General features: G+C 33.1%; 3 protein-coding genes across 3 annotated transcripts; all 3 read right to left on the bottom strand.

Moving 5' to 3' along the window:
* Positions 1-5875: 5875 nt before the first annotated feature.
* LOC131080116 (probable calcium-binding protein CML10) lies at positions 5876-7421 on the bottom strand. Its single transcript, XM_058018213.2, has one exon. It carries the CDS (start codon positions 6985-6987, stop codon positions 6352-6354), a length of 636 nt encoding a protein of 211 aa, XP_057874196.2. The 5' UTR covers positions 6988-7421; the 3' UTR covers positions 5876-6351.
* Positions 7422-13580: 6159 nt separating this feature from the next.
* On the bottom strand, positions 13581-14465 carry LOC131859863 (probable calcium-binding protein CML25). Its single transcript, XM_059214060.1, has one exon. The coding sequence runs from the start codon at positions 14463-14465 to the stop codon at positions 14130-14132; it is 336 nt and encodes a 111-aa protein (XP_059070043.1). The 3' UTR covers positions 13581-14129.
* A 30-nt stretch (positions 14466-14495) lies between these two features.
* LOC131080117 (uncharacterized) lies at positions 14496-14879 on the bottom strand. The gene has a single exon (XM_058018214.1). The coding sequence runs from the start codon at positions 14877-14879 to the stop codon at positions 14496-14498; it is 384 nt and encodes a 127-aa protein (XP_057874197.1).
* Between the last annotated feature and the right edge of the window lie 245 nt (positions 14880-15124).

Raw genomic sequence — 15124 nt, 5'->3', positions numbered from 1 at the left:
TCGTGAATTTTTTATCCCACCCTTAACTTTAAAACATCTCTAGCATTTGATGAAACTCTAGTGTTATCATGCCAAAATTTTGCAATTAATTGTTTAGTTTCATCATTTAATTTCATGTTCAACCTTTGAAGTCTACCACTAAAACTCCAACAATGGTTTAGTGGATCAATTTTAATCGTGTCTCTTCTTTTGGCCACTCTTCACAAGGTTCTACGATGTAAGTTCAAATAGCCACTTATATCACTTAACATTCTTTTACTAACAATTGTTTTGTCAACTATAGTAGTTGTTATAACTCTACGTGTTGCATTCTTATCTTTAGAACGACTTGTTTTTCTGATAGAATCGATGGCACTGGCAACAGTAGATACAACTTGCTTATATGATTCATCTTTTCTTTTTGGTTTTGCATAAATACTTTTTTTTTTCATGACTTTACGCATTTTTAACATTTTTATTAATTGTAGCATTAATTGACATTGGAATCCTAATTTTTTATTATAGAAAAATTATTTATATAATCTATTTGCATGTGTTCTAATTTGTCTCCAAGAAACTAACCCATTAAGATTATTTAGCACATTGCTATCAATAGTAAACAAATTACATTCATTTTCTTTCAAAGAGGGTGGTGTAATATTTTCAATTTTTATTTCTTTTCATATTGGTGTATGAAATTTATATCCAGCTTCATTTAAATCAGTAATTTGATTGGCATCATAGTTTTGGGGATTTAAATACATACCAAGATTCGCATCCACATGAACATTTGCATCAACAGTCATACCCGTGTTTGGTTCTACATTTCTTGTGTCCATCATGACCTCTTCAATGGTCTCATCTACAACGAGCACTGAACTAGATGCTTCAGAAGTGTTATTCAATTGTCGTTGTTGTGATCTTTGATCTCTTTGGTGTTTTGCCTCCTCCTCTATTTGTGCTTGAATTTCGTCCGCTGTCATTGTCTTCCTTTGTTTCTTTTGATGTTTCTTAGAACGCATCTTTACAAACTCCTCTTCAAAAATTATTCTTTTTACTGAGCTCTTCAGAAATTTGTGTAAAAAATATTAAAAAGTATTGCCAAATGATGTAAAAAATGTTTGTCGGTACGGATTTCAATGATAGTGTGGTAAATTGATGCAATTTGTCTTTTTTTTATAGTAACGGTTATTTAGGAATGGGCCCCGTGGCCCGTTATTAAATCCAACAATCAAAAAAATGGAATGGGCCCCCGTTTTTAAAACAGGGCCCCGTTCTGTGGAAGTTGATTCCACAACCCACCACTTGGCTTGGGATTAGGCCCGAGATAGGCCTAGGATGGCCACACCTGAGACATGGACCTGCAAATTCAAATCTCCATGAATGAAAGCACAAATATGAACTTCTAAAATAGTTTATGTGCCTGTAATTAGAGAATTTTTATACGAAATTAAAACCCATTTCGGATTATACTGTCTAGTTTCTAAATATGTAAATTTATTTAAATATTGATTATTTTAACTATTTTTCATTTAATTTATACTAAATCGGGTCCAAAAACTTGAAATATTAACTAATTTTGTTAATTTAATTAAAAAAAAATTTTAATGAATTTTTAAAAAAATCTATATGTCATCAATCTACACAAAATTCTTTTCTATTTAAAAAAAAAATTAAGTTTACGTCAAATTTTTAAAAAGATAATTATGGTCATTAAAAAATTAATTAAAAAATAAATATTACAAAAAAAAATACAGAAAAATATGCTCATCAATCTTCAATGTGTTACAAACCATTTCCAAAAACGGTTTGAGAAAATAATTTTAATTGTGTCAAAAAGTGTGAGTCGTACACATGCATGGTATGGTCCTGAAACGGGTATTTTTAAAACATAGTTTTAGAACTCCATTCAAAAATTTATTTTTTATTATGTGGGTATTAAAATAAATTACATATTTGGAAAGTAGACTCATAGGGCTATCTTTTATATTCCTGACTTTTTCCACGATTCAATCTCTAAGTGTTTCAAAATTTAAGCTCAAATGAGACAAAATCTAAAAATCAGGGAAAACACTTCCACTTTTTGGCCAAAAAGTGGACTCAGCTTCTTGCACTGACCCTTAAAGAGAGAATGTTTTCCAACAAGTTATATTTTTTTTAAATGATTAAAAAAAGAAGACAAAAGTTGATGTTCCATGAAAACTATGATGTTTTGATTAAGTTTGACTTTAAAATATTTTTAAAAAACAATCATTGTTTTTTTTCTATCTACTATATTTTTATATTGGCAACTCTTGATGACATGGACAAAAAAACAACTTGCCCCAAGTGAAAAGGAATAGTTTGACAACTTGATGCACTTGTATGCTACTAATGATTTGGTCAAGGTGCACAACTGGAGAATGCTAAAATTGTTGAACCATCTAGTTGCATTAAGTATTGTGACGAGCATCAGGAGCATAATAAAAAATGGAACCACTGGTGAACAACTTGAGAAACAAGTACTACTTTGTAGAGGTCAACATGTCATGCTCACTGCCAATATATGGACACAAGCAGACCTTGTAAATGGAGCTCTTGGTGAAGTAATTGAAATTGTTTACAACAGTGGTTCCAAGCCACCTGATATCCCAATGTATGTTTTAGTAAGGATTGTTAATTATACTGGGCCACCATGGAACCAAGATGACCCCAAAAGTAGACCAATAGTCCCTATATCTCTAGGCAGTCGTAGACATATACCCCTCACAATGGCATGGGCTATAACCATACACAAATCCCAAGGCCTAACACTACAAAGAGCAATAATTAATATAGGCAAAGTGGAGAGGCAGGGGCTAACATTCACGGTCATATCTAGAGTCAAGTCATTAAATGACCTACGCATTCAACCAACATTCTCTTTTGAGAGGTACTCCAAAATGCAAAATAATGCATATACAATTATAAGGAAGAAAGAGGAAGCTCGGCTACACCAACTCTCTGTTTGAGAAATCAAGGTATGTTACTCTTAGCTATTTCTCCCTCAGATTTCTCATTGTTATTTATGGCATATCAACTCCACTATTATAAATTCCTCTTTTGTAGGAATGTAGTCTATGTAATTGCCAAAATCAACTATAAGGAGATGACCTCAACCCACAACAATCAAACTCTTAAGGTAATTATGCTCGTACATTGTCAAGCACATTTTTTGTCCTATACTAATACTCCTTTCTCCCCCACATCTCTCCCAACTATTCTTTGAACATTAATACCATTGTTACAAACTCCTCTTTTGTAGGTGTCTATTTCGGTCCATTGCAAAATGAGCTACAAGGAGGCAATATCAAAATCCAAGCATACATATCAATCAACGACACCAACTATAGTCCACTCAACCATATGAAGGCAACATATTACTTTTATTCTTTGGGTCTAAAAGATAAATGACATATGTGACAAAAAAAACTTGACATGAGGCACCAATAAATGTATTATACATAAACTGCCATTCCATATAAAATAACCAATACCATTTAAAAGAAGCACAATATCGCTACTTTGGGTTTTTTATAAGGGTAGTTTGACTCTTTAACCCTAAATATGCTCCCCAACTTATCACACAATTTATTTATATAATAATCATTTGTAGTTCAAGAATATATAATGTATTTAGCTAGATGAATAAAAAAAATATCACACTTAAATGTTGAATATAAAAATTAATGTCCTTAATAACCCCCTGCCTTTAAGCTCAATTGCCCTCCACTATTTGCTAAAATAATGTTGTCAAACCATTTATCATAACATACCTATGACATTTCTTGTAGTTTTTACCCCTCCCCTTCAAAATATTGCCATATTATACCTTTCTATCAGTGTAACCATTGCACCTCATTGAGGTGCATGTGCTACTTATATCATTTCAAACATTCAAAACATAAACACCATTTTTAGGTAGTCCAATTTAAAAAATTGTATTTGTGTTAGTTGTTTCCTTTATACAAGTGTGTTGATTCTAAAATTTTATGCAAAATATTTGATGACAAATACAAGAGTGCAATGGACCTATGATGTTGTCACAAGAAAATAATTCAAAATAGACTCTCCTTGAAGATGTTTCACTTAGATGTTCTTTTCGTATATTTTAACATTATCTAAAATGAGTGAATGTTTGTCCTTAAATATAACAACCAAGTGCACAAAATAACATAATCACATGCTAATTTGAATCAAAATGGCTAATAGGGGGACATGGTGAGATAGATTTTAAATTTGAATTTTAAATGTTTTGGGTTCGGATCTATGATTATAAAAGTAACCTAGGTCAAGTCAACACCTATAGCTGTAATTTAGTGTGACAAATACTAAACGTAGTGATCAAGACTAAATATTTTAAGATAAGTGATGATAAGATCAAGATATAGGGATATCTTGAGTTAAATTCCTTCAATATATACCATTTCAGTACACTTATTATTATATTTAAGATACTCTAAATAAAGTGGATCCAAAATATAAGAAAAAAGTGTGGGTATATAATTTTCACCACTATTTTTCACGTACACTTTGGTGTGCATGCAAACTACTAGGTGGATGCATGGACAAGTAAAATAAGCAATCAACATACATATTAAAATTTTTTAATGATCAAAATATATAGATCTAGATGTAAAGTAGTAGATCATTGTTAAATTATTTTCATAGTGAGTGTTCCATGCGAACTTCTAAAATAGAAAAACGTGAAATTAATAGCTTTTTTCAAGCATTTAAATTTAAAAATGAATATAATCACAAATTTCATAAGGGGACTATCATTATAAATAGTAGAAATAAAAGGACAAGGTCGAGAGATCCCGTTTCTATGGAAAAATATCAAAGTTTTGGCTATATGGAAAAAACTTTGACCATATAGATAACTGTAGAAGAGCTCTATTTGGATATATATTAGCATTTAACTCAGATAGAGTGATAAAATTATTTTGGTTCTATAGAAATGCACTTTATCTAAACAAGATAATGAATCTCAATCTAGTGCCAAAATATGACCATATCTATCATAATTGCAACACTTGTAATGAAACTCTTGAAGAAATCTTGGCGATCTATTAAATTCTTCTTCCAAATCATTATTTATAAATGATGTTAGGAATTTAAGGTAAGGTAAAAAGGACCATAATCACATGCACAAAACAACAAGCATGTAATACTATTATAGATAACATCATATATGACATGATATGGTAATAAACTTGAGTGGATAACAAAAGATAACATCATGCATGCATAATATGGATGTAAAAAAATATACATTAGATAATCATGTAAGAAAGTAAGTTCAAGAGAAGGATATGGTCCTTATAGAGATGAAATGTGATCAATAATATACAAATATGAACCATGTAGGTAGACTAATATTATATCTATACCTAAAAATGTTATGCAATGTAATCTTCTAGAAGTGTGGAATTTTCACATCATAAATGTAGATTCAAATCTCACTACCCATTATAGTAATCATGGAAACATCTCAAGATAGAGGCTACATAAGTATGGTAATGCATCAAGTAAAGCCCACCCATATATAGTATCAAGGGGGTACCTGATGTATGGTCAAGTATAATCATATTAAGGAACCAATCTCAATCTCATATATGTGATGAGGAGATCAATATTTCATCCCAAAATTTTAATCCCAATTATTTTTTATCTAATACTAGTGAATGAAGTGTTTCACTATAGACCTAAGTTCAAATACTAACAAATAGAGTAACAATTACTGTGGTGATGCATACACTTGCGTGTAGGAGTCATACTTAATGATAATGAAATGTGCATTTATACATCTTATATCATATAAGATAATAAATTTTAACTATTTATACATCTTGAATGTGCATTTTATACATTTAAATATTAGGAAAATGAAATTCATTGAATGGTAATTTGCAAATACAATGGCTGAAAAACTTGGCATTATATAAACTCTGCCATATTTTAGAATCCTGGAATTCTATTTATTGTTGAACATTGTAAACGGTTGGAGGGTTCTGGAACTTTTTGTGTTTGTGCTGCAAGGGTACAAATCTGGGGATTCTTCTTCTCTGAAAACTGAACTTTCTCAGTTTTTAGCGAGGGCTTTGAGAGTAGAACCTGGGACCTCAAGTACGGATTCTCTCTCACCCCTCTACTGGAGGCTCCGCTTCTCATTGCGGGTGGAATTCTACGCCGGAGAGAGTCTCGCATAGAGTTCCTCTGTATCCTGAACAGGGGATGAACAATTTTAAAACTGCTCTCATTTGGACAACAAACAAAGATATTTAGCAATTCGCTTGATATTTTCTCTGGGAAAATTTCAAACAACAGCCTGTCAACAAATGGAGATCGCAGTTAATTGGCTTGCACTGCAACGGGATTTGACACCATTGTGAAGAATTCGTTGAAGCTGACCTGGCCATCCCCATCAGCATCCACGCCTCGAATAATGTGATGACACTCATCCAAACTAGAAGTCTCTCCCAGCCTCCTTAAAACTCTGTGGAGTTCATCGGCAGAGATGGACCCATTACCGTCGATGTCGAACATGTTGAAGGCATCTTTAAGATCCCGCAGGCTCGCAGCGCTGTCTACGCCACGTGTATTGAGCGCAACAAATTCAGACAAGTCAATGTAGCCATCTCCGTCTAAGTCAGCCTCTGCCATCATCAACTGCACCTCATCCTGCGTCGCATCGTGCCCCAGCGAGCGCATGACGTGGCCCAGCTCCGACGGAGATATTTTGCCGTCACTGTTGGCGTCAAATTTAGTGAACACATTCTGAAGCTCTTCGCCGCTCGGCAACGGACAAGGAATCCTCACAATACAATCCCTGCTCGAATTTTGCCGTTCTTTACGGCCCGACATTTTCTTCGGCGACGAAGATTTTCGCGGCCGAGATTCGGAGGAGAAAATGTTAATGCTCTCTGATTGCCGCCGGGGAGATTCGATCGGCGCATTTTTGCGGTTGGAAAACCAGGGGAATCCCATTATGATCGATCCAGAGAAAACAGCCTAAAGCTTTAAATTTTGCTTCGGAAGGGAAAGGGATTTCAGAATAAAAATTTCTGGAACTAGGGTTTGAAGCTTTGTAAAGAAGGAAAGGAAAGATTCTGTATACTAAAGCGCTCCAATTCTTTGCTTTCTCCGACACAGCAAGTTCTTTGTGGTTACTTAACGGCTGCAAGGTACTCTAAATTGAATGATAACTCAACAAGTAGTTGCAACAGAAGAGTAGATGATCTGAAGCTTTATAGATTGTGGATTAGCGCGTGAAATTATAAAAATGATCCGATCACACCCTGCAGGTGGCGAACCGTCCAATCCTAAAATCCAAAATCGAATAGAAGATTCGTTGAAAACGAGTGCGTGGAGCAGATGAGAAGTGTACTACCAGCGTTTCTTCGCTGTTGTTTGTTTTGTAGAAAATGAAAGTTGAATAAGTAGAAGAAAGTGCAGGCCGTAGGAAATTTCGGCGTGGAGGAGTTGTAACAAACTTGACAAGCGTGTTTTGGTAACCCAAAAATTTAATTTTGGTTGCCGACTTTGAAAAGTTAGGAGGTTCCCAATTTCTTGAAAGATTCGTTCTAGAGATTTCCATAAGTAATGACGTGAAGCACACAAGATTAATGACGCCCTACCTAAAATAAGCATGATTTCAGTTGTTGCCAAAACAAGGGGTAGTTGTTGTAGTTGTTGAATTTGGAACAATTATCTTCAACTTTTCAACTAGAAAATGATTTCAGTTTTAAGGTAGGGGAAGGGTCGTATATCTTAAGTTTCTAAACATTATAAGTGTATTTGTAGTGAAAGGTGTACGAGTTGATACTGTTACGAAATATATTAAAGTATAAATGAATAAGAGATATTATTTTGTTTAGTAATTTTATTGTACAAGATAATATTTAGAAATAAATGACATAAAATTATAATATTGATTTTCGATATATGTATGTATTCACAGAGTTTTTTGCACTAAAGCATTTTCTCATTATAAAGATTTAAAAGTTGTTATTTGAGCTCACATCTCAATTGAGTAGTGATAGTCACTTATAGTAGTCCACATTAAACATAAGCCAATAAATATAAACTAGCATACCTATATTTTATAAATAAAATGTATGTAGGAGACGTCAAGAGATATCAAATTTAAAAAATCTTTACCTTTAGCATACATTAATTAATTGCATTTGATTTATAATCAGCATTCAATTTGGTTTAATCTTAGAATTGGTTTAGTATTAGGGTTTGATTGAAGGGATTAAACATAAATATTAACCTTAGCATTAAGTATTATAAATGTTATAATTAATAATACCTTAATATTAATTTTTATTTTTTAAATTTAGAAACATAGAAATTGTTTTAATCTATCTAAATTGGAAATTAAAAATTATGTATTCTACAAGGAGATTAAATGTCATGTAAAATACTATATTATTTTTAAAATATGTGTGAATTTAGAAACATATAAATGGTTTTTGATTTGCCTAAATTGGAAATTTAAAATTAAATATTTGTGTATGCATTTAACTTCGGTTTTTTGAATTTAGAGACATTATTGATGTATATATGCATATAACTTTGATTTTTTGAATTTAGAAACATCATGTTTTTATGTTTACAATTTTGTAACATACAAGTTGTTTTCAATTTTTCTAAATTGGAAATTACGATTATTTTTTTTCATCTATTTTTTATTTGTTATAGAAACAACACTTTAAAGGCATGTATGTTCATGCTCATTGAAGGAAATGACTCTTTCAAAATATTAAGTTTTTTTTTTTATTATTCCAACTTTAAATGTTTCTTTTTTTTAATCGGTAATATGTTATTTTTTTATTATATTATGAAATAAAAGCACTACATTAAAAGAGATTCATTTAACAACCATGCACCTAAAACCACCAATTTAAACCCCCAAACCACCCAAAATAGAACCAAGTATCAAAAAACCACCACCTAACCACCCACCAAACCAGCTTCCCACACCCAAGTAGCAGTTAACCGAGCACAAAAGATGCTCATTACATCATTTCCATAATAAAAAAATTCACTGGCAATTCAATTTTAATAGACAACTACTAAGAGTATAAAAGTTTATGAACTAAAAACTAAACTATGCACATGGCAAGCTAAAAACAGGGGTACCTGGGAACTCTTCATGATCATTGACAAGATTCCTCCTCCTCCTTCACCACCACAATATTTGAATCTCCACTCGTGTCTTTTGTCACATCTCCACCTTCAATCAGAAATATTGCCATAAGTGCATTTCTCACTGCCATAGTCTCAGACATATGTCTAGTTCATGGCCTCAACCTTCATCCATTCATCTCAACCTCCCCTACTTCCACTCGTGCCTATTTAATAATCTCCTCCAACTCTAAGATTTGAACATACAACTTCAATGCCTCCCATCCACGCCTCTCCGTCTCCCGGAACCAAGCCTTCACTTCTTCTCTCCTCTTGAGGAAGGAGATGTCCATACATCTATTTCTAAGTTCTATTTGACACATTGAAACCCCACCCTAGCACTGCCCACTCAAGTAGAAAATCCATGTTCTGTAGATAATCCTTTAGCACAATCGCCTGCATAACTTTCCTAACCTCCTCACATAGGGTGCCCAATTCTAACCCCCATGTCATAATGAGTGAATAAACATCAACCCTTGATTGATACCTGTAGACGTTTTCCCGCATACAATACCTATGGCCGATAACAGCCACCTCCTCTCCTAGCACGAGCTGCACTGCTTTCAAAAACAAGGAATCCCTTGACTTAAACATGGTCTTCAATCTTCTCTCTGGGATCGGCCCCCAAAATATCGACATCAATTTGTTGGTTTTAAGCATGAAATTAGCCTTCATATCGTATGCCACCTATAAACTACCTTCCTCTATCACAAAACCACTCTCTCAACCTCCAGCAGTCACAAATCATCCGCACTGACTGGGCATTCATTCTCAAACTTTCCATAAATGCATCCTTCATCGCCCCTGCAAAATTCATTGGTATTAATTACCAATGTCAGTGAAATTCGTTTAGGCTCGTGTGCAGTGAATGGGAAATTAATCTCACACACTTCATCCGAGTGGTTGTACTATACGAAATCAGGCATTCAAATCATGCCAATGAAATATGTCATCATCCTTGTCCCACCACTTCGTTATTCCTTTATCCATCTCATAAGCCGCATTAGATAAAGCATCTGCTAACTCATTGCCACCTCTTCAGATATGGGTTATACGGAAATCTTGAAGGTTGCATAATTTTGAAACAATCAAGTCTATGAGCTTATTTAATCTCCAACTCAAGGTTACCCCTTTCATAATTGCATTCACTACAACATTAGAATCTCCTTCAAGGTGCACCTTCGGAATCTTCATATTAACTGCTAACTCCACTGCTAATAAAGCGACATGCACCTCTGCATCATTATTGGTTCCATCTTGTAGTCTCTTTGCACCCTTAAAGAGGATCATCCCACTTTCATCACGAGCAACACATCTCGCCCCTTGAGATGCCTAGATTACCCTTAGATGCCCCATCAAAATTTATTTTAATCCACCCCTACTCTGACTTACTCTACGATTCCTCCTCCTTTCTTTGTTCTTCACCTGAAGGATGAACCCTTGGAAACCCATGAATGGGTCGCAACTTTAAATTTTTCATTTGATAATATTTTTTAAAAATATATGTAGATTGAATCTATAATCAACATTTCTCCCATAAAATATAATATAAGGCAAACAATATAATTATAATCTAATTATTAACTCTTGTTTATTTCTTTCCATTTTTTTCAACAATAAAACTTGATTTACTAATTTAACTCAAACCAAGTTTTTGTTTTTTTTAAATTAAAATTAGCTTTTAAAAACATAGAAGCAAAATCAAAATTTCATGTTGTGGTTTAATTTCAAAATTGCATGAACCTTTGGAATGAGTTTTTAATGGATATGTTTATAATCTTTTATAATTTTTCTATTATATATAATCTTTCACTTAATATCAAATTTGTTTTTGATGTTTCTATATTTTAGTTCTACAAATATATATACTTTCAAAAATAACTAAATAGAATAACTATTAAATAATTAAATTTAACTATACAATTTTTTTTCAAAAATCTATATGAGATTTCTTTGTTCATATATAAGCTTTCATGTTTCTAAATCTCAAAAAAAAAATCAATATTTATAATCTTTTATATCCCACAAAGAAGAAAATAACTAGAAATATTTATTTTATATATATACCTTTTGTCACAAATAGAAGAAAATAAAACATGTATTAATATATACAATAGGCTTATTCTATTACTCACATTTGAGATTATGTATGATTCAAGGGCAAGAGTAACACCCCTAAAGATATTGGTATAAATTTTACATTTAGATATGAGTTGTGTAAAAGAATCTTGTTCACACTTCGGTCCAACCCTGTGGGTGACTTGCATCTTTGTATTGAGCAGACATAAACTCCAAACAAACAAAAATTAAGATTACATTATGAAGAGTACAAATTATATATATATATATATAAGTCGCCCCATAGTAACAATGAAAGATGTGTAGAGAATGCCTTTGCATGGTGTCATGTCTCCTTTCAACCACTCATGCCCTAGTAAAAAAATAGAAAAAAATAATAATAATAACACAAATCATGAAAAAATAACATAAATCATGAATGAATTGCCTTCCTTGTACAAATTATCAATGATTATATTTGCTTACTTTTTCATACATGCTTCTTTTCCTTTGTAATTTGCTATGTTGTAGAAGGTGTGTGCGGGATTATTTTCATCGTGCATGTGAAGCCTGGCGTAGAAATGAACTCCAACTAGGAATCTGCCAAAGCTAGGGCTATAATCCAAGAGAAAAGAATTGTATCTTCCTAAAAAAAATTCAAGATATACAAGTTTCTAAATAGTTTAAGTGTATTTGTAGTGAAAGGTGTACAAGTTGATAATGTTAAGAAATATATTAAAGTATAAATGAATAAGAGATATTATTTTGTTTAGTAATTTTATTATACAAGATAATATTTAGAAATAAATGACATAAAATTATAATATTGATTTTGGATATATGTATGTATTCATAGATTTTTTTTGCACTAAAGCTTTGTTTCCTTATAAAGATTTAAAAGTTGTTATTCGAGCTTACATCTCAATTCAGTAGTGATAATCACTTATAGTAGTCCACATTAAATATAAGCCAATAAATATAAATGACATATGTTAGTCTCATAAATTTGATAGACGATGTGATACAAAGGAAAATGCTTTCCCAATTACCAATTCTTAATCCTTCAAAGTATTTATCATGACTCTTATGAAAGGTGATTTTCTTTACATAATTGACAACAAAATAAAAAAATTGTGGCACAAGTTTTAATATTAGCATCCAAACATGTAGATTATGACAATAATTTTGTACCTTTTTCGTTACAAAACAAGATCAATCATACATTTATAGATAAGTTTTCTTAAGTCCCGGCTCCACAAACAAAGATACAATGTGTGATTTTTTCATTATTAAGTTCTTACAAGATTAGTATCACATGCTTGTAACATATAAATGGAAGTAAGAAAATAATTTACCATATTTTTTCTACAAATATTTATAATAAAAATAGTAAAAAATTTCACCAATAAAAATAATGTTTTATGAAGTTTCAAACAATTAAGTTAAGACTTTATTGTGATTCAATATTATCAATATGAAGCATAAAAAATCAAGATTTCATCTATAACCCAATTATTGTAGTCTAAAATCAATCCACCTTCATGCTTCACAAAACCATTCATTTCATATGTGATCTTATTAGCTTCTTTGAGATCCTTGAATATTCATAAAGATAACCCATTGATTTGAGTATGGACTTTAATTTCAATTTTAATTTTAGAAAAAATGTTTATTTGCCTATACTTTCCTTGCCTCGTGTTCAAGACATGATGAGGACCACCATGTTATAGAGAAAACTATCATACCTCAAGGGCATAATTGGGTAAAATGGCTCCCCTCCACTTTCTTCATAGCTATGATAAGTGATAATTGAAAGAGGCATCTAAGAGGTAGCCTATAAATTATAGAAGTTGTTGAAAGTTGACTATTTATGAGGAGGATTCCCATGACCCATAGTTTCCATTGATAAGTGAGATGATAGGGAGAATGCAAGCAAACTATTATCATTGCAATTATTCATGGATTTCACTACCATCCAAACGTTACAATTAAGGTTTTATCATAGGTCTCCTAAGTTTCAACACCAACATATAAGAATGTAGTTAAAGTGCATATGACTTTGATGGTGTTAATGTTTAATAGTGTCGCATAATACACAATGTCAAGTCTTGAATATTTTTAAAATTACTTTTTCACCTTTTAACGACTATTTGAAAACACGTTGACACTTATGAGACTGAAATGTACATTTATACATCTTATTTCATTAGTTGTAAATTTCAACTATTTATACATTTGAAATGTGCATTTTATAAATTTAAATAATACTAAAATAAAATTCATTGTGTGAATACTATGGCTGAAAAACTTGGCATTACGTAAACTCCCTATATTTTAGAGTCCAGTGATTCTATTTATTGTTGTTGTTGTTCAACATTGTAAAGGGTTGGAGGGTTTTGGAATTTTATGTGTTTGTTAGTTTAACATCGGCTATCGATATCCAATGAGTTTGTGAATCTGTGATTGGATTATTGTAATTCATACAAATGAGATTTCATACGGGCAGTATTTTATAGCCCATGGTATAATAAAAGAATGAATGTTATTGTGCATCTCAAATTTGTTACCGAACTCTTCCTTGGAAACAGAACTTTCTCAGATTTTACCGGAGAACTTTGAGAGTCGAACCTGGGACCATGGGTTGGTACTTCTTAATTGGGCTCCTCAAGTACGGATTCTTTCTCACCCCTCTACTGGAGCCTTGTTGGAATTCTACGCTGGAGAATTTCTCTGATTGCTTGGCCTCTGTATGCCGAACAAGGGATGAAAAATTTAAAATTGCTCTCGTTTGGACAACAAACAAAGATATTTAGCAATTCGCTTGATATTTTCTCCTGGTAAATTTCAAACAACAGTCTGTTAAGAAACGCAGATCAGAGTTAATTGTCTTGCACTGCAATGGGACTTGACATCATTGTAAGGAATTCGTCGAAGCTGAACTGGCCATCCCCATCAGCATCCACGCCTCGAATCATGTGATTACACTCATCCAAACTGGAAGTCTCTCCCAGCCTCCTTAAAACTCTGTGGAGTTCATCGGCAGAGATGGATCCATTGCCATCGATGTCGAACATGTTGAAGGCATCTTTAAGATCCCGCAGGCTCGCAGCGCTGTCTACGCCACGTGTATTGAGCGCAGCAAATTCGGACAAGTCCACGTAACCATCGCCGTCCGAGTCAGCTTCTGCTATCATCATCTTTACCTCATCTTCCATTCGTGCCCCAGGGTCAAAGCTATTCTGGCTTCAAAACAGACTTTTGGTACAGCGTGATAGCAACGTGTTAGTCAATCGCAATCGATAATGTAAAACATGCGACATGTTAGTCAATTTGTACTGTCGTTTTGAAGCCAGAATAAGCACATCTGTGCCCCGCAAGCGCATGACGTGGGCAAGCTCCAACGGAGATATTTTGCCGTCACCATTGGCGTCAAATTTATTGAAGACACTCTGAAGCTCTTCGCCGCGTGGCAACGGAAAAGAAATCTTCACAATACAATCCCTGCTCGAATTTTGCTGTTCTTTACGGCCCGATATTTTCTTCGGCGACGAAGATTTTTCGAGGCCGAGATTTGGAGGAGAAAATGTTGATGCCCTCTGATTGCCGTCGGGGAGATTCGAACGGTGCATTTTTGCGGCTGGAAAACCAGGGCAATCCCATTGCGATCGATCCAGAGAATAAAAAACTAATGCTTTAAATTTTGCTTCGGAAGGGAAAGGGATTTCAAAATAAAAATTTCTGGAACTAGCGTTTACAGCTTTATAAAGCAAGAAAGGGAAAGAAACTGTATAATAAAGCGCTTCAACTCTTTGCTTTCTCCGACACAGCAAGATCTTTGTGTTTTCTCAACGCCTGCAAGATATTCTAGATTGAA

The sequence above is a fragment of the Cryptomeria japonica genome, chromosome 11, assembly GCF_030272615.1.
Source record: "Cryptomeria japonica chromosome 11, Sugi_1.0, whole genome shotgun sequence".
NCBI lineage: Eukaryota > Viridiplantae > Streptophyta > Pinopsida > Cupressales > Cupressaceae > Cryptomeria > Cryptomeria japonica.
This window is presented reverse-complemented; position numbering and strand designations above follow the sequence as displayed.